A 19157-nucleotide genomic window follows, 5' to 3' on the forward strand; every position below is an offset into this window, starting at 1 on the left:
TAGCATGGTGACTGTAAGGGCCAATATGTAGTTTCACCATATACAATGAAAAGCAACTAGGGGGATCGTGGACATTTTTAAATGTATACATTGAGACAATAGAGCATGTGTTCGCTTTGGGGACCGGGGCCAGTGCACGCACTAGTTTGAAGTAAATTTGGGGGTGCAGCAGGGTTGTATATTGGCCCCTAATCTATTCACACTGTATATTAATAGTTTACATCATGCCTTGGTGGACACGGGTGTGGACTTCTTAACGGTGGGCAATCGGGCACTGCCTCTATTGGCCTATGCCAATGACACCGTCTGGATTTTGCGCACCCCGAAAATGCACTCCGGAGGATGATATCGGAATACACTGTGTTCATGAACTCTCTTGACCTAAAGAGCAACACAGCCAAATCGCGGTTATGGCATTTGGCCCTGGCAGGAAGCCAATAAAAATGCACCAAATGCAGAGTAGTGGTGTGGTCATTCCCAGGGTGAATGTATTCAACTACTTGGACCTTCAGTTCTCTCGCTCTGTTACAGGAAAAGCCCATGTAGGTAAGCAAGAGATCCGCACAGGCCAATCTCTGGGAGCAATGTGACGTTTCAAGATCAAGTGCACTGGTGATCCCCGGCACATAATCCTGAAGCTCCATAAAACCCACACTAAGGCTGCTACCAATTATGGTGCATGCGTGTGGTGCTTTAAGGGGGTCACTGCTCTTCAAGTGAGAGACAAGTTTTTGATGGAGCTGCTGAGCTAACCCATTTAACCCCCCATTATTCCATTCATGCCGAATTGGATCTTTTGTTTTTGGAGGATGATTGGCTCCTTGCTCCTATTTTCTTTTGGTTAAGGTTTGGTCTAAAGCAGGGGTCCCCAACCTTTTGTGCACAATGAGCAAAATGTGGATAGCAAATGAAATGTTGAGCCACATCCATTCTTCGACGGACTATATCGGCACTCAGTTGGCGTAAAAAAGATTGCCTTGAAAACAACAGGGTAAACTTCAAAAAGCTAGAGGGCACGGTACAACCGTGTTCGTCCTTTTAACCGTTAACAAGGAAACGTCTGGTAGCACAACAACAACGGTTTTTTAGGAAGGCAGGTATTCAGGGTGCATCTAAAGTATGCGAACAATTGAATCAACTCGAGTGCTCACACTCAAACACAAAAAAGGAAAAAGGGTCCACCCGACTTGGTGTACCTTGCCCTAAGGAAGAACACCCAATCCCTGGCGGGGGTGCCTGTCCCTGGGTAGCACGTGGTGTATCGCCTTATCTAACAGATATAGAGGAGAGTACTATCCCTCAACCTTCTATACTAGTGGCAGTGCCTGTAGGCAGACACGGTTGTCCAAAGGAGAAAAAAATCTAAAAAGGGGTGTTCTCCAGTAGGTGTAGCAGTGTTCAACAAAGTCGTAGATTAGATCTTGTGGCTGCTAGATCTTGAACATGGGTACAACCTGCGTATCAGGTCAACTGTTTATAATCCATCCAAGGTGTACAATTTTAAAAGTGCCCGTAGGTCACCGTGGTTGGGGTGTGAAACAGTACTGCTGTAGAAACCGCTGGTGGGTGAAGCAGTAAAAATCACAGCCACAGGGCTGGAGGGCTAAAATTTGGCTCTTATAAAAATATTCAGCTCACTCGGTAGTAAAGAGTGTGCTACAGCGGATGATTTTCAGGAAATAAAGTCTCTTTGTTGGTATAGGAGAGATCCAAAGTGGGTCATGAGAGCCCTCATGACCGAAAGGGGTCGACCGGTTTCAATGGCGTAGGAAAATTCTGGCCATCTTCATTAGGACCGTGATTTGGAATGCAAACTGGGTTGCCAAGGTTCAGAAAATTGCTGAACAAGATGAGAATTGCTGTTGTCTCCTGTGGAGACAGAAGGGAGGGGAGGGAAACATGGAAGAAGCAATCAAGGGGGGGAAGGCAATTGGTAATGGCTAGCAATAGTAAATAATTGCAGGCATTACGGTGGGGATTTCCATGCATTGGGGTGAGCATGTGGGAGCAAGAAATAACATGGGTCAATAATTGCAGGAGAGGTGGGGGTGCCTGGGCACCTGTGTGGGATCTCACCGCCAAATGGTGGGGGATAATGGGTGTGGGGAAGTGCAAGGAAACGTCTCGTGGGATGACTGGTGAGTACCAACGGAGGGTGGAGGGCAGCGTGCACACAGTTGGTGGTATGTGTGCAAACAGGGCAAATACGGTGACCCCTGTAAGGTGGAACGTATAAAAACAGGGCAAGTGCGGTGAACCCCTGTCTGGTGAAAGAAGGGGTTGCAGGGAACGCGATCTCTAAAATAGGTGCAAATTAAGTGCCAGGGGGGAGAGAGCTAAAATCCATACCTCTGGGCAGGCGTCCTAAATAGGAGGACAGGAGGCGATCAGTGATCCAAGGATAGCTCAAGGCACCAAGTTCAAGGTTGAAGAACAACACCTAGGTTTACAGGTCAGTCATACCTGAGAAGAAAGGCACACCACAATCAGATGGTACAGTGTGCAGCAGAATGCATGGAAGGACTATATTCTATCAGGCACCCGGTGCCTGGGTGTGGGCCATACCTGTAAAGGGGTGCTGCTTGCCTCCGTCGAGTCCGAGTGCTGTGTCAGGGTATACAGCTCCGGACTGGTGATTGTGTTGGAAGAAGGCCCATCGCATATAAAAAAGGCGGAAAAGCGCGATCGCGCAGGCGTCGGAATGATGCAACTGATTCCTTGGCAACGCCTCGCGCGTTGCAGGAGAAAATGAAAAAGGAGCCCGAGCGCCTCTCAAAACAGCAGGAGAGCGCGCTCGGGCTGGCTCAGTCGAACGCCTCACGCATTGGAGAAAAAGGAGCCCGAGCGCCTCTCAACACAAAAGGAGAGCGCGCTTGGGCTTGCAGGTGTCAGGCACTGGAGCATGGTCTCCGATAGTGCTGTAAAAGAGAGAGTCCCTTGTGGGCGAGACTGTGTGGTGGGAGAAGGGGGGGAGGGGGGAAAGGGGGTGTATGGGGGTGCGGGGGGGGCAACAAATGGCAAAGGAGCAATAAATAGAATGAAGAGTTGAGGGGAATGCAAAGGAGGAAACAGAAGTGAATCTAGACAAATCATGTGAGATGGAAGAAACATGAAAAAATCATGAAAATGCTCGATCAAGGCGGTCTGTTTCTGGATTGTATGCAATGGTGTCTAGAAGAGTCAGCATATTAGTAGAATCTTTGACATAGCTGTTCATTTTTGGAACTTGATCTTTGATAAAGAAATCCACATATTGTGAGAGGGGTTCCAATATAGAACTTATCCCAGAAACAATCGGACGCCCTAGTAGAGGTATGAGTCCTTGTGGATTTTGGGAAGAGCATATATGGCCGGGATCCGAGGGTGAGATACACAGATAGAGATTGGATGGAAAACACCATGGATACAGAACACCTTTACCAATTGTAACACCAAGGGCGTTCTATATATGATAACTTGCCCCTGCAACTTGAGGTACATTGGCATGACCATAAGGCCAGTTCGAACCCGCATGACAGATTTTGCATAAGAACGAATAAGCTGACTGCACCCTTGGTGTCCCATTTTCTATCTAAAGGACACACTGCTGACCAGTTCAAGTGGACCATCCTAGAGAAAGTCACACCGCCTCGTAGAGGCGGCAATTACCACAATTTGCTGTTCAGGAAAGAACAGATGTGGATTTACAAACTCAACACCTACTCAGAAGGCTTGAATGAACAAAAACAGTGGCACGAACTAGCAGTGCTGTCCTGAATCCACATCTGTTCAGCATTTTTCCAGCATTTTTTCAGCACTACGTGTGCACCGCCATGTACCTGGCCTTTGCTCACCCCCTAGATCGAGCATTTTCATGATTTTTTCATGTTTCTTCCATATCACATGATTTGTCTAGATTCACTTCTGTTTCCTCCTTTGCATTCCCCTCAACTCTTCATTCTATTTATTGCTCCTTTGCCATTTGTTGCCCCCCCTCTTCACCCCTCTCTTTTCCCACCACTCAGTCTCGCCCACAAGGGACTCTCTCTTTTACAGCACTATCAGAGACCATGCTCCAGTGGCTGACACCTGCAAGCCCGAGCGAGCTCTCCTTTTGTGTTGAGAGGCACTCGGGCTCCTTTTTCTCCAATGCGTGAGGCGTTCGACTGAGCCAGACCGAGCGCGCTCTCCTGCTGATTTGAGAGGCGCTCGGGCTCCTTTTTCCTTTTCTCCTGCAACAGCGAGGTGTTGCCAAGGAATCAGTTGCGTCATTTCGACACCTGCGCGAGCGCGCTTTTCCGCCTTTTTTATAGGCGATGGGCCTTCATCCAACACAATCACCAGTCCGGAGGTGTATACCCTGACACAGCACTCGGACTCGACGGAGGCAAGCAGCACCCCTTTACAGGTATGGCCCACACCCAGGCACCGGGTGCCTGATAGAATGTAGTCCTTCCATGCATTCTGCTGCACACTCTACCATCTGATTGTGGTGTGCCTTTCTTCTCAGGTATGACTGACCTGTAAACCTAGGTGTTGTTCTTCAACCTTGAACTCGGTGCCTTGGGCTATCCTTGGATCACTGATCACCTCCTGTCCTCCTATTTAGGACGCCTGCCCAGAGGTATGGATTTTAGCTCTCTCCCCCCTGGCACTTAATTTGCACCTATTTTAGAGATTTCGTTCCCTGCAACCCCTTCTTTCACCAGACAGGGGTTCACCGCACTTGCCCTGTTTTTATACCTTCCACCTTACAGGGGTCACCGTATTTGCCCTGTTTGCACACATCCCACCAACCGTGTGCATGCCGCGCTCCACCCTCCTTTGGTACTCACCAGTCATCCCACAAGACGTTTCCTTGCACTTCCCCACACCCATTATCCCCCACCATTTGGCGGTGAGATCCCACACAGGTGCCCAGGCACCACCACCTCTCCTGCAATTATTGACCCATGTTATTTCTTGCTCCCACATGCTCACCCCAATGCATGGAAATCCCCACCCTAATGCCTGCAGTTATTTACTATTGCTTGCCATTATCAATTGCCTTCCCCCTTGATTGTTTCTTCAATGTTTCCCGCCCCTCCCTTCTGTCTCCACAGGAGACAACAGCAATTTGCATCTTGTTCAGCAATTTTCGGAACCTCGGCAACCCAGTTTGCATTCCAAATCACGGTCCTGATGAAGATGGCCCGAATTTTCCTACGCCATTGAACCAGTCGACCTCATGACCCACTTTTGATCTCTCCTATACCAACAAAGAGACTTTATTTCCTGAAAATCATCCGCTATAGCACACTCTTTACTACCGAGTGAGCTGAATATTTTTATAAGAGCCAAATTTTAGCCCTCCAGCCCTGTGGCTGTGATTTTTACTGCTTCACCCACCAGCGGTTTCTCCAGCAGTACTGTTTCGCACCCCAACCACGGTGACCTACGGGCACTATTAAAGTTGTACACCTTGGATGGATTATAAACAGTTGACCTGATACGCAGGTTGTACCCATGTTCAAGATCTAGCAGCCACAAGATCTAATCTACGACTTTGTTGAACACTGCTACACCTACTGGAGAACACCCCTTTTTAGATTTTTTTCTCCTTTGGACAACCGTGTCTGCCTACAGGCACTGCCACTAGTATAGAAGGTTGAGGGATAGTACTCTCCTCTATATCTGTTAGATAAGGCGATACACCACGCGCTACCCAGGGACAGGCACCCCCGCCAGGGATAGGGTGTTCTTCCTTAGGGCAAGGTACGCCGAGCCGGGTGGCCCGTAAAAATGATTGCAACACAAATTAGAAATGTAATAAACTTTAAGACTGCTAATAGAACATTTTAATTTGCAGCACAACAGTTATCTAGACCACATGCAATTCTAGTAAATCAAATGTGCAAGGCCTTTAGCTTAATTTAACAATAAGTAGTTCTTTACAGGAAATGTTAAGGAACTTGAGTGCTCAGTAAGATCTGTTTAGACAGATGGGACCAGTCAAGTTGTTCAAAAATACTGCAGGACTAAATTAACCTTACCAGTGGCTTCATTTTCTAAAACTAAATATTTTTAAGAAATTTAGTGATAATGTTTGGACAGTAAAATTGGTCACGAATGTAAGACTGATTTTCAGGTGTACTTTGGAATTTGCCTGGGGATTTTTGGGATCTTTAGTGGCAAATGGTGCATTCCTAAGCATACACGACCAGTGATAGTCATTCTCAGTCATTGATAACTGTATTGTGGATTGTTTTTTATTCAGGAATGTTATGACATTTGTATTTCTGATTGAGCAGAGTGATCACTATCCACGTAAGTTAATTTTCCATTGGCATGGGGTAGGCACCAAGAAGATGTCTGACAGCTAGAGGGGCTGGTTGGCTATGCCAAAGCCTGACAAGGAGGAAATGGAAAGAACTACCAATTCAAAAGAAATTAAGATATTCTCTTAAAACTGTTAAACATTTCAGAGGTCACAAAGGAAAGTGCCATTTCGTTTTTTGCCTCGACACTATCCGGGACAGAGCTATTGGCAATTGGTGTGCCCCAGTTCAGGAGGTCCAGGTTATAGAAAGGGATGCCCAGTGGTTCGATGCAGAATGTAGACACTCGAATAGAAATTGGAATCATGATTTAATGAGTGATGTGTACAGAGCTGGCCGGATCCATAGTTTCAAAAGGGCATATAAAAACTGTTAAAAGACAAAAAAGAATGTGTTGAGAAATAATGGGATCTTTTTTGAGTAGGCTCAAAGTAACCTTATTTTGAAGTAATCCAAATCAGGTTTCAGAGGGGGGCTTAGTAGAGTGGGCCACTCCTTCCCTCCGAGAACCATCATGGAGAAATACGCTCAGGTTGAAGGAGGGAGATTATTTGTGGCTTTTTCAGATTTGTAGAAACCATTTGATTTGATTGATAGGAACATCTTGTGGCATTATTTGCATTTTATTGGGTCCCTAGTTGTTTATTAAATATTATCTGAATGTGACACGCAGACATCGCAGCATCTGTCCCATATGCAAGATGGGGGAATTAAACATTGTTTGTCACCCACCAATAAAGGTGAAAAACACAAATGTCAGTTGGCCCCAACGTATTTCTTTCAGACTTTGGGGGTCATTACGTGTTGGGCGGTAGGGGCTTAACGGCTCCGTTAAGCCCTACCGCCCTATTCCGAGGTCCCTTTGCGGGTACCAGCAGGAAAGGCTGGTCTGACCAGCCGTTCTTAGCGGGACCCGTTAAGGGACCTTAGAGCTAATAACGGGCCCGCAATTTGCGGGCTCCTTATTAGCGCCTTCCCCATTCCCATTGAGCCCTATGGGGGTTCAAATGGGAATGGGGACTGGTTTACTGAATGGGGACTTACCGGGTCCTCCAAGGTCGGAATGACCCGGTAAGTCCCCATTCAGTGAGACCGGACCCAGACCCGGGTTTGGAGGCAGCCATAGCGCTAATAGCACCATGGCTACCTCCAAACTCGTAATGACCCCCTCTAGTACTTCTCTTAGAAAAGTTTACCCACCCTCTTTGAAGGATACCTTTTATAGCATACTTCCTTATGCTGATGAAACAGCCATTTTGGACTTCAAGCCAGCAGGTCTGCAACAGGGCCTACAATACACAAATTACTATTTTGGGAGCTATAGTTTTAAATGAAATATGAGCAAATGGTGTTGTTTGGGAAAAGGGTGAAACCTTGAAGCTGGTTTTTAAATGAATGTAGAGATTAGGAGATAGTCTCACATTTATTTGAGCCTACTCTTCTCAAAGAGCAGTGCATGGGTCAATCATTTTAAGAAAACCGCTGAAAGGGCATCATTAAGGTTTAAAAGGCTTTTTACAATGTTATTTCAAATCTGGGGCATTCAGATAGGACAAATGCCTGGAGGTATATATGGCAAAGGTATATTCCATGATTTGTGTATGGCATTACATGGTAGGCTTTACAGATCACTTCACTGGCTCTTTGGAGGTTACCTCCTAAGAATTATTTTGGCATATAATGTGAAAAAGTCTATTTTAAAGCACCTGGGGCCTGTTACATTGGTGAAAAGTTGGTTAGGGAAAAAAATTCTGATGGATTAGAGCATTTTCTCTGCCCAAAAGGAGTTTTACACAAAATCTGGTCGCAAACATTGGTCAAAACTTTGAGCATTTGACGACCACTTTATAGAGGTGTGTGGTGGTGTTAACTAGGTTTTGAGATTAATTGTCTTGTTAATTTAAACATATTCACAGTAACTTAATTGGATTTGAATATATTACAAATTAGTAACCCGGCGAGAGACAAAATGAATGCAACAAGCATTCTGACTGGCTCTCGCCAGGTCCCTACCTGGCCGGGAATCCCTCTGTCGGGATTCCACGGCCTTTGTCCCTGACGGGGGGCGTGGCAACCCCTCAGCCAATGAGGAGGCTCGAAGCGGGATCATCCCCGCTCCGAGCCTCCATGCGGCTGAGAGGCTGCCTTCGCCCCCCGCTGGGGACCCGGGTAAGTTTTCTTTTTTTTTTTATTCCCTTGCCTCCCTCCCACCCGCCCCCCCAACTTACCTTCTTGGTCCTGCGTCCCCGGCAGGGGACGAGGGAAGCCTCCAGCCGTGTGGAGGCTCGGAGCGGGGCCATCCCTGCTCTGCGCCTCCACACGGCTGGGGGCTTCCCTCGTCCCCCACCGGGGACGCAGGTATGTTTTTTTTTTTTCCCCCGTCCCACTCCCGCCCTCCCAACCCCACTTACCTTCTTTTTGATCCTTTTTCGGGAGCGGACGCGCTGGGAACACTTGTGATCCCAGCGCGTCCGCTCCCGATGGCCGCCATGGAAAGGGAAAACGGGCTCCGTTTTCCCTTTCCATGGCGGCGGCCATTTTCTTTTTTTTTCTCCTGAAAAAGGTTTTAGTGTCCCAGTCACGCAATTTTTGCGGGCCGGGGTACTAATAGCAATAGAACCCGAGCGTCGGGGGCATTACCGACTCTGGTAATGCCCCGGGGCCTTCGGTAAGGCCCTCGCTTCCCTCGGGTTCTATTGCTTAATTAATTATGAAAAATGTGGCATGCATTTGCCTTATCTGCCTATTATCCACATGCCAGAAGAACAGAGTTTCAAACAGGGAAATCTTTCCACCAGGACACTATGTAATAATAAATATAGGTGCCACTAAATGTAATATTTTAGATAACTATAATGCATGGTGGCATCAAAGGCAAACCTCACTTGTACAAAAAGCAGGGTGTGCAAATTATTTAATAAAGGGAGGTTGAGTATGCATGCCACGTATTTGTCCATTATCCTCCTACTAGCTGTGCAAATGAACACAATATGACAATTGTCTCCAGGACACAAACATGGGAAGATGATTCGATGAGTACATTTGTCAGCTGGGCAAAGTATCTAAAGAGGACAGGGTTTTAACAATGACATTGCTATAATAAGTAAGGACATGTACTGACAAGTAATTTGCATGGTGGCAGGAAACTCAAATCTTGCATATGCAAAAATAATCCAACTGTAACCACAGGAGGCTCATTTGCCAACATTCTTGGTCTCATACCTTGTAGGTCTCCACATAATAGCCCACAGCAACTGACAAGCAACAATTTAGGGCACCGCAAGCAACATGTTGCTCCCCCACTACACGTTGGGAATCACTGCACTATTGGATGGTCGCAGGACTAAGAGAGAAGAATGGCAGAACTCGACATTTCATGAAAACTGAGGATGCACAACACGTTATCAGGTGTGGCACCGAACCCAGTTAGGTAGGGAAAACCCTTTAGGTATAGGGAAAGATGGCCTTTTTTCATTATTATTTAGATAAAGATTATAGTGAAAATGCTATCCCTGTGTCCAACTCATTACTCCAGCACGCCACAGTATGTAGGTGTGTTATTGACTATGTCCAAAACCTATACCATGAAAATCCAAACAAGTGTATACAACAATATTCATACACATGCTCTAAATCATCCACATACTCATGCTCTAAATCATCCACATACTCATTTGAAAAATAAAATAATTGTTACTTTAATGTCATTCTTTAAGAATACATAACTTTGCTTCTCCTTCTGACCATTAGTTGTACAAATTGGTCTTTATACCTTATCTTTGCTCTAAGACTCTAAGACATATCCTTGCCCTACCCAACATGTGTTTCAACCTTTCAAGGTCCTTATGAAGGCTATCTTTTGGCAATTGCTTTTTAATACAGAACATTCCAAAGTCAAGCACGTAAAGGAAAGAGAGTTTTCTGTTAATATGATGTTCATACATAGTAAAGTAAGGAGAGAAAGGACATGGGGAAATAAAGAGAGAGAGAGAGAGAACAAATGTTAGTTTCATAATCATGTTAATAATTTAAAGTAATGAAACATGTAAGTGACTATGTTCTAGCTTTAAACCAGCCATTGTCTCGTGGCCTTTTTTCTGTATGCGTTTCAAAATCAACCATATGTTAGTGTCTCAAATTCACTCCATGAAATGATGAAGGTAAATGCCCATGTGTTCCCAATAAAGCACCTGTGAGACTGCTCACCTGTGAGTCTCACAACATTCAAGTAATATATAGCATGTGTGCCCTCTCAAATAAGTCCATGTAATTGTTAAGGCGATGCCTTAAGTGTTAATCTGTCTAAAAAAGGAGGAAATAGATATCAGAAATAATGTGTGTACATTATTGAACAGTATTAGTATAATATATCCTGTTCTCAGTCCACTCACCTTCCTTGTTAGGGTATGTGAGGGGTCAGAATTGCAAGATGGACACAAAGGTATCGTTTTCTCAAGAGTTGCCATTTTTATTTAAATGAAAAGGGTGAGATAAACGCTTATCTTTCCCTAACCTAACAAGAATGTCCCTGCCTAGCAAACTAAAACTAAAGAGGAATTACCTAGTGTCCAAATAATTTTTGACCCTCTCACTAATATACACAGCAAAATGATACCAGGGATATTTGGCTGCCTTCAGCTCAACAAAATATTATACCAGTTTAAACTTAAAAGTTTTGAAAAGTTCTCTTTGTGGCCATGGTTGGACTCCCTTCCCATGGATCAGTTCAGGAACACTTTGAGAAAAGTTCTGCTTCAAAAAGGTTCTGTTCAATGTAGCATAAAAGGTATTTTCCCTCTACTGCGTCCTTCCACTTTGTAAAGCAAATGTCTCTTTCACCAATGTTTGTTCACAAATCCAAAACAACTGTTGGCTTCCAAATATCCTTCTAAATGAGGCAAATGTTTCTTTCACCAAAACACAAGTTCATTAACCAAAATTATTCTTCTCTTTAGAATGCAAAACAATGATCAGCATATCACACCTTTTGTCAGGATAGCACAACAACCACTTTTGATAATGCAACAGTTTTTCAAAAAGGCTGATCAAGATTTCTTCAAACAACACACTTTTGTCAGAAAAGCACAGCTAACTACTTTTGATGAGGCAACAGTTTGTCAAAAGGCTGCTAGAGTTATTAAGATATTTCCAACAAAACATTTTAGCACACACAGACTCTTTCAAATTTTCTTCTTCTTTCCTGGTATACTCGCCTGCCAGGACTAACTTCTATGGTCCCTTTGCTGGTGTACTTGCCTGCCAGAAAGAAAACTCCTACGACTACAAACACGCTTAGTGGCAATGCTTGTTCCAAGATTCCTCACACCAGTATTTATTGTGAGGACTGAACAGTGGCTGCCTCTTCTTATAGTCTCTTGCCTCTTGGCAATTCTGGTTCCAGTTTTCCCCAAACTTAAAAACTCAATATAGGAGACACCTTTTGGCTGTTGGCAATATGGGTTACAAGTTTCTCCTTTTTAGTGTCTCCTCTAAAGAGAACTGCACCCTTGTCACCTCTGTGTGGTTTCTTCACAGCTTCTTGGCTGTTGGCAATGCACGTTATGGGTTTCTCCCAGTTGGTACCCCACGTAGGGCGAATTATGCCCTTGCTGCCACTTTAATGTCTCTTTACTTATTTGTTATTCAAAATTGAAATTTGTTAGCAGTTTTCCCTTTCAGAGCACCCCACAGTCAGCGTTAGCATCCAGACAACTCACCGGTCTTCTGTGGCGTCTCCTGCTCATGTTCAGCTGCAGCAGTTGATCACCTGTTTCTCGCCCGCTCTTTCTGCAGCTCCTGCATACCTCCGGTGGTCTGCGCGGCTCTTCCCTGGGGTTCTGATAGTTCTGCCAGTCTTCTGCACCCTGTCACTAACTGGACGACCATATGCTAAGTTGGTAGCCCCTCTCCCCCTCGGCAGTGCTTCTTCTCCACAGCTTCCCGCTGTATGTACTCTGCACTGCTGCTCACCTTCACTATTCGAGCCGGCTGGCCTCTGCTGCATCTGCTTCTTCCACTTCTCCTTTCCCCAGGTGTAGCTCATCCTTGAGTTTAAATGTCCCCCTCAAGTGCCTTGGCCTGTAACAACAAGACTACACATTCTGATTAACAGCACTTTTAATCCTCATCGTCTCTGGGCGGCTCTTCTTCCTCCTAGGACATAGGCATTATGGTTACTGAAGTCCATAGTGGATTGTACATCAGCACCATTAGTTTGTTCTATTTTACAGTTTGTTTTCACTGCTTTACAAATTGAGAGTTGTCATAGTAAGGGGAGGTTGTGAAAAGATTTTGTGATTTAACATTGGAATGAGGTTTTCTACCCAAGGCAGAATTATGAGAATTAAGAGATGTCATATTTAATTCCTGAACTTCTAAATTATACATTTTATCATTTTGTTTTATAACGTGCTTAATACCCAAGAGGTTTCTAAGCGCAGACCCGGGTTTCGAACCTGTGTTGCTCTGCGTCGTCTTGCTTCCAAGATGAGCGCGTCGCCACTGATCTATACTACCCGTTCCCAAACCTTATTCTGTTTAGATGATTTCTCATAACATTTTCTTTGGGTAGTTATATGGGAGAGACTTGTGCATTGACAGCATGGCATTACGTATTTAGGAATTATCAGACTCCCATCCGCAGAAAAAGATAAATACTGCATCTTTCCTAAAGGAGTCACCACTTCCCCCTGACAGCTTTCTCCTCCCATGTGATCCTCCTTCCTGTTACCACCCCTAGGGTTAGGATCAGGTAGTGACTACCTTCCCCTGGCCACATGGGGGCTAGTGATGACTCAGCAGGATTCATTTCAGGTATTAGAAACGTCTATGTGTACTTGCTCCAGCTTGTTATGCTCAGACAATAGGTTGGCGTAAACATAGAATAATAACTCAAATTGTATGGTATTGTACCTATTAATGTCTACCTGACATGTTCTGTCACTTAATGCGCTGCTTATATCAAAATAAATATTCACTGTGGTGACTGGTTAGTAGGGACATCCTTTGCCATGTTAGGCGTTCTGCGTGAGTTCACAGCAGCTGCCTTGTTGATTCTTTATTCATAATTTGCCAAAGATGTTATACGGTAAAGCTCATGATGTCCTACATTTCATACGTTTTCGTTTTATCGTTCATTCTACATACCTTAGAATCTGATGCATATGTGTGCTGGGCACCCAGCCATATCGAGCAAATGTACTATTCACTTGTGTAAACTGGATAAGCAAAGCAAGATTACATTATTTATTAAATATCTGGTATTAAACTATTGTCGCGATTTTATCCAAGATATGCTGTATTTTAGTTTTTGTATCCGGTCATTAGTATATGCGCAATGTAAATCATATACTTACATTTCTAAATATAGCAACACTATCGTAGTGTTAAAATCTTTGAAATTATGTCCATAAGTATATCACTATATTTCCATTGCAATAATGTTGCCAATTGGTAAAGTATTATTGTGGAGCTGCTTTTGCCTAATGTGTTGTAACATACACCCATGTTTTCTCATATTGATAACTTTCAAACCAGTCATGCCTGTGCGTTGCTATTTACAAAGGTGTCTCGATATCTCTTCTGATATCTACAAAATAAATGCAAGGTTACTAAAATTGAACTGCATCGTACACAACCCTTCTTTATAAACATTGACTGGCTCTCATGTGTAACTCGTCCCGCATTAGCATTGCCTCGAATAATGTCACTATACATGCAAAGCGTTCAGGGACGATATTCATCTTCTACACATAAATAAACTATTACTATTCACTTTATATCAATAAACTCAGGTGAATCAGTTTGTCAGGCAGTAAAGTACGTTTAGAGATATGAATTAGGTAATGTATATATGACTAGGCCAATGTAGTTCCCAATTGAATACCATACAAGAGCAATCTATTACCATGCAGTCCTAAAATGTAAAGAAACTCATTCATCTCATGCTACTTGTTGAGTCCATTATCCACTGTGCGCATTCTGAAAATCAGCTCTTGCATCTTGGATGTTATCCATATTACTGGGAAATATGTTGAGTTCCTCACATATCTGTTGTTGACTGATATCTGGATTGTCTTCTAATGATAGTAGCAGATGTGAAATTCATCAGTCTTTCAGGCTATCAGTACTGGGAAACTTTGTTTCCCTTTTGAATTCTTGTATGTTTATATTGCACACAGCATCTTACAATGCAGTGTAATGGGAATACCTTTGTATCACCCTTGCTTTTCACACATGGGATTTTTGGCATTTTTACAGTTTTTGCATTATTTTTTTTGTGCACATTCATGTTTACCACGTATGGCTACTAAACATGGCTGGTGCCGTAAAATGGCTGTGCCACAAGATTTTCACTTGTTCTTTGGCCACATTGGAGTTTTGTCTTCTTCCTGCCTTCTGAGGTCACAAAAGTCCTTCTAAGGTCATGCACTTGCCCGGGAAAGCTGCTGCTTTTGCAAGCTGGTGAGCCTTAGTGTGTGTATATGTGGCCCAGGAAGGGGGCTGGGAGTGTCTATTACCAGTACCTTTCCCTGGTGCCAGAAAGTTTGCTTCTGCGGCCGATGTGAAACCAGTTGCCCCTGAATGGACAACTACTGGCTGTTTGAATGGTAAACATCCTTACCATTGGTATGATATGATAAGCTATTATATGACATTTATAACACGCCTATACGCAAGTGTTTCAAGGTGTGACGAGGCAAGGAGGGGGAACAAAGGAAAGACATAGACAACGATCATACTAGGCCAGGTAACATTGAGATTGTGGAAGTGCAGGGGAGAGGGTTGGGGAGAGGGGAAAAGTGTGAGGGTAAAGTGGAGGGGGCAGTGCAGTACATGGGATCAAACAGTGGGCTTGGACTTGCTTCGCGCTTGGATCTTGGATGGGAGTTTGCAGGTGATTGTATATTTCTCTTATAAAGTAACGTGTGATATGTTTATCTGCTAGTTTCATTTTTCAGTGTGTTCTAAAGGCCTAAAACACATACCCGTATTTTTTTTATAACTGACTACATTGAATTATTGTGTGCTACTCTGTGTGGACTCATTGTGGGCCCCTGACCCCAATCACACTCTCCCCTGTTCAATGATATGATATGATATGATATGGCATTTATAACGCGCCTATACACAAGTGTTTCAATAGTCTGAAAGTAATTTGTGTGTTCTGGGCAAATGCACAATTTTTTTTATAGTTTTTCTCTGAAAGTTGTACACTTCTGGTACAGTTTGGTTCCTTTTTCATGTAAACCTGTTCAAGATTTTGTCACTGAGGTGTAAGCTACAGATCAAGATGATAAGCCTGTTCAGGCCACGTGTCATAGAATATACTTCTGTTAACATACTAGTGAATGAGACTTTCCCAACCAAACACTCATTCCAAGTTGGAGTTCCTGCTGGGAGCATGTATTATCATTTCAGATCTTGAACATATGGAATCAAAAACAACTATATTCCCCCTCCGGCCAAAATCTGGTGAAGAAGCTGAGGAATGTTTCAATTGATACCAATATAGCACAGGAGGGAGACAAGTCCAGCTGTAAACTGGGATCTGGACTATCTGAACACAAAAGCAGTAGGGTTGTTTCCCATTCAGAATTATTAAAGTTGAATAAATCATCAGTGTTTACGCATCCTGGTCATGCAGCAGTGACAGTAAATCACAATGATACCAAAACATTGCAAAATACATTCATACTCTACGCAGCACCAACTCCCACTTGGGCTGCCTTCCATCGGTTACAAAGTTGATGAAGAGATAGAGTATTGAAGGAACATGTTTAGAAAATCGTTATCAAATATCATCAACTTGCCACTTCTCATTTGCCATTGTCATTGAAAGTCAACTGGTTGTCCATGGAGTTACTGAGCAAGTTGGACTGCTCAACATTATAGTCTCAACTTTTCAGGTTATACCTTTCAGCATAGACAGGTAGTGGAAACTGCGATGGCTTGGGATGCTCCATCTACTGTAGACATTATTTTATGAATCCTGCGTTGGCATCTGCGTATTCTGCAGATATGTTCCTTGGATGTGAAACTATATGCCACTACAAAAACGAGTAGATTAACTTGTACCTCCCACTTTTTTGTCCCTACATGTACGTGTATTGTATAAATCGGACTGAGCTCAACTGATGCTTCCTGTTAAGGACATCTTGTAAACAATGCGCCTAATTCTGACAAGATTTGTACGCACGCAGCACTAGTTAGTACACAGATGGTTAGATAGTCATGCTGAAACTTGCAGTAGCTGGTAACCGATTCTGGAGAAGTACACATTGACACAAAAAAAAATCAATATTTTGTTTTTTTCAGGATGGCACCAAAGTCACAGGGAAATGTGGTGGATACTGTGGAAAGTGTACTCCATCTACTGGAACAGGCCTTAGTGTGCAAGTGCTATAGAATTGGTAAGTTACATTAATAATCTCACCCATTAATATTGGTTCTCAGTGAATTCCTCGCTCAGCCAGCCACAGTGTGTGTTATAGGTCTTGTAACATGATCCCCCCTCTTGTTAACATTATCTTTCATTACACTTTCTGTAATGTGTGACCTGGACTAAGCAAGTACATAATCCGAATGCAATGACCATGCCACTGTGCATTATACATAATCATGTCACTGCTTCAGACTCCATGAAAGTGAGTTTTGGTGTCTGGGGTCCTTACGGCCATGTCAGTACATCTTGAGACAATACTCCAGAGACCAATGGGGAATCCAACTACTCGTCCCTGTTTGCAGGTTTGTGGTAAGGCACCATCAACCATGGTGTCTAGGTGATATCACTGTTCCGTCGAAGCCAGACCTGGGACTAATCTGTTATGGTTTATGTGGTACTATCTTCAATATTGTGTATGTGCTCAGAAACTATAGCACTGTATCTAATAGGAAACAGTTCCTGTATCCTGTCTTTCTATACACCTGAACACATGACTGGCATCCACTATGGCTGCATCATGCCATGACACAGAGAAGCTAATGGTCAAGTTAGTTTAGCTTTGTTGCAGAGTGTCAGTGCCACTCCATAAAGGCACACATTTAAAAATATTTAAAGAAGTAATCAATCGCACATTAAATCACAAGCTACAAATAATGTTGTTCACCTTGCTTTTTGTAAAGAGTCATTTGTCAAATGCATAAAAACCAACACTGATGGTCTAATATATGATAAAACTAAAAGTAATTTGTAACAGCGTAATGTGACGAATCGAGGAAATTTGCCCCAAGAGGTAGCCCCATCCCCGTGAGTCTAACGTGGTGAGTCTGCTCCATAATACCCTCCCTAGGGGCTCTTAGCAAGTGGGACCTCACCGGGAAAGACTCCCCTTTTGGGGACAAGGACTCCTGTTCCCATTAGGACCTCCCTAGAGACATACTCCTTATGGCATACATGACATGTTTCATAACATCAGAAGATTTTGAATATCGGGACAAAGAAACTATTGATAGATACTTAAATCTTACAGAGAAAGAACATGTCTTTAGATCCCAGTGTCCAATCCACTGGAATGAGTAGATTAACTAACAGACACTTGACGTACGAAGACGAGATAGGCAGAGTCAGCACATGATGTCAAGTCTGTGAGTTTGAACCTTGCCTGAAGCAGGAGACGAGAATGCTGAGGAAGAGTGAGAGAGAGACTGAGAGAGAGACTGAGAGACACGCCACCAACCCAACATGAGAAACCCAGAGAGAGGAAACCCATTTACTCTATCTATGGGCATTTTTTTTGCCTCTCCATACTTTATTTTTGAAATCATACTTTCCTATAACTTTATGGGCATCTACATTTTACTGTTGAAACACACAACACTTTTCTTATTTTCCTTCTGCGAACTAATGTTCTCAAGGGTAGAGGTATACTTTGTATCCTTTCTACAGTTCCCAGTGTGAGATCAGCACACCACAGCTTATGTGGAGTGCTGAGGGGTTACACGTCTCCTGTAATTTTTCTGTTACAGTGGCAAGCATACCTGAATGGTTGTTGGCAGTCGCCGTGTTCTACCGAATATTCCCCGTAGGCTGTGTTCACAGCCACAACGCTGTTCAGAAGAGTCACCATTGACCTAAAGTGGTGTCTGTATTCTTTTTTCACCATTTCCTGGTCCTTCTTCTGTCATTCTGGGTGGGGAGGTCCTGGATTGGTCACTCCCCAAAGTTTGAATGTAGCATGTGTGCTGATGGGCTGGGTTCCTGGATAAAGGGTCTGGATTTGGAACCTTAAGACACTGGAGCTGAATCCGATGAGGAAGAAGAAGAGAAGATGCCTTTAGCTACTTCCAGCAACCGGAGATGCCTTCAGAGTAACTACTACCTGTGCTGACCCTTTCTTCCATGCAACAGAGAAGTCCTGACAATGGAGACTCTGACCTTTGGACTGGTGAAGCCATTCAGTCTTAAGAAGACCTGCATTTTGAGCAACGCCACGATGAGCTGTGACCTTCCTGGGCTGCAAACCACCAATACCCTGGGACCTCGAGGCTGAGTGCTGTGCATCATTTTCCGAAGAACGAATCTCGCTGAAACTTTGGTGTACTTCTGTTGGACCGCCAGAAGCAAGATTCCACTCATTGAAGTCACCTCTACCAGAGCGCTGCACTGAGATAGTGAGGCAAATCATTCAGATGACAATCGTTCTTCAGCTGGTGTCTTGAAAGGGATGCCAAAACCACAGCGCCACGAGAAGCATTGAAGAATCTTTTGTTGGGACCCATTATCTTGACTGCTCCTGCAAGTTCCCATCCAGTGTCCTTTGATCTGAAGACCAAGAATCCAGAGACCGGGTCTTGAGCTGCTGCATTTGAAGGTGTCCATCTGCAACATCTTCTTCACTGCTGAGATACTGTGTTATTTGA

At 43.9% G+C, this 19157-nt stretch overlaps 1 protein-coding gene across 1 annotated transcript in view; it reads left to right on the plus strand.

The window, feature by feature from the left end:
* The window catches only part of ADAMTS9 (ADAM metallopeptidase with thrombospondin type 1 motif 9), a 1221593-nt gene that overhangs the window by 1161651 nt on the left and 40785 nt on the right, over positions 1-19157 (plus strand). The window contains exon 39 of the mRNA XM_069643707.1: positions 16614-16708. Within this exon, the coding sequence (XP_069499808.1) occupies positions 16614-16703 (90 nt within the window). The 3' untranslated portion in view covers positions 16704-16708. The remainder of the gene's footprint in view (positions 1-16613; positions 16709-19157) is intronic.

The sequence above is a fragment of the Ambystoma mexicanum genome, chromosome 2p (genome assembly GCF_040938575.1).
Source record: "Ambystoma mexicanum isolate Mex_15411 chromosome 2p, UKY_AmexF1_1, whole genome shotgun sequence".
Classification (NCBI taxonomy): Eukaryota; Metazoa; Chordata; class Amphibia; order Caudata; family Ambystomatidae; genus Ambystoma; species Ambystoma mexicanum.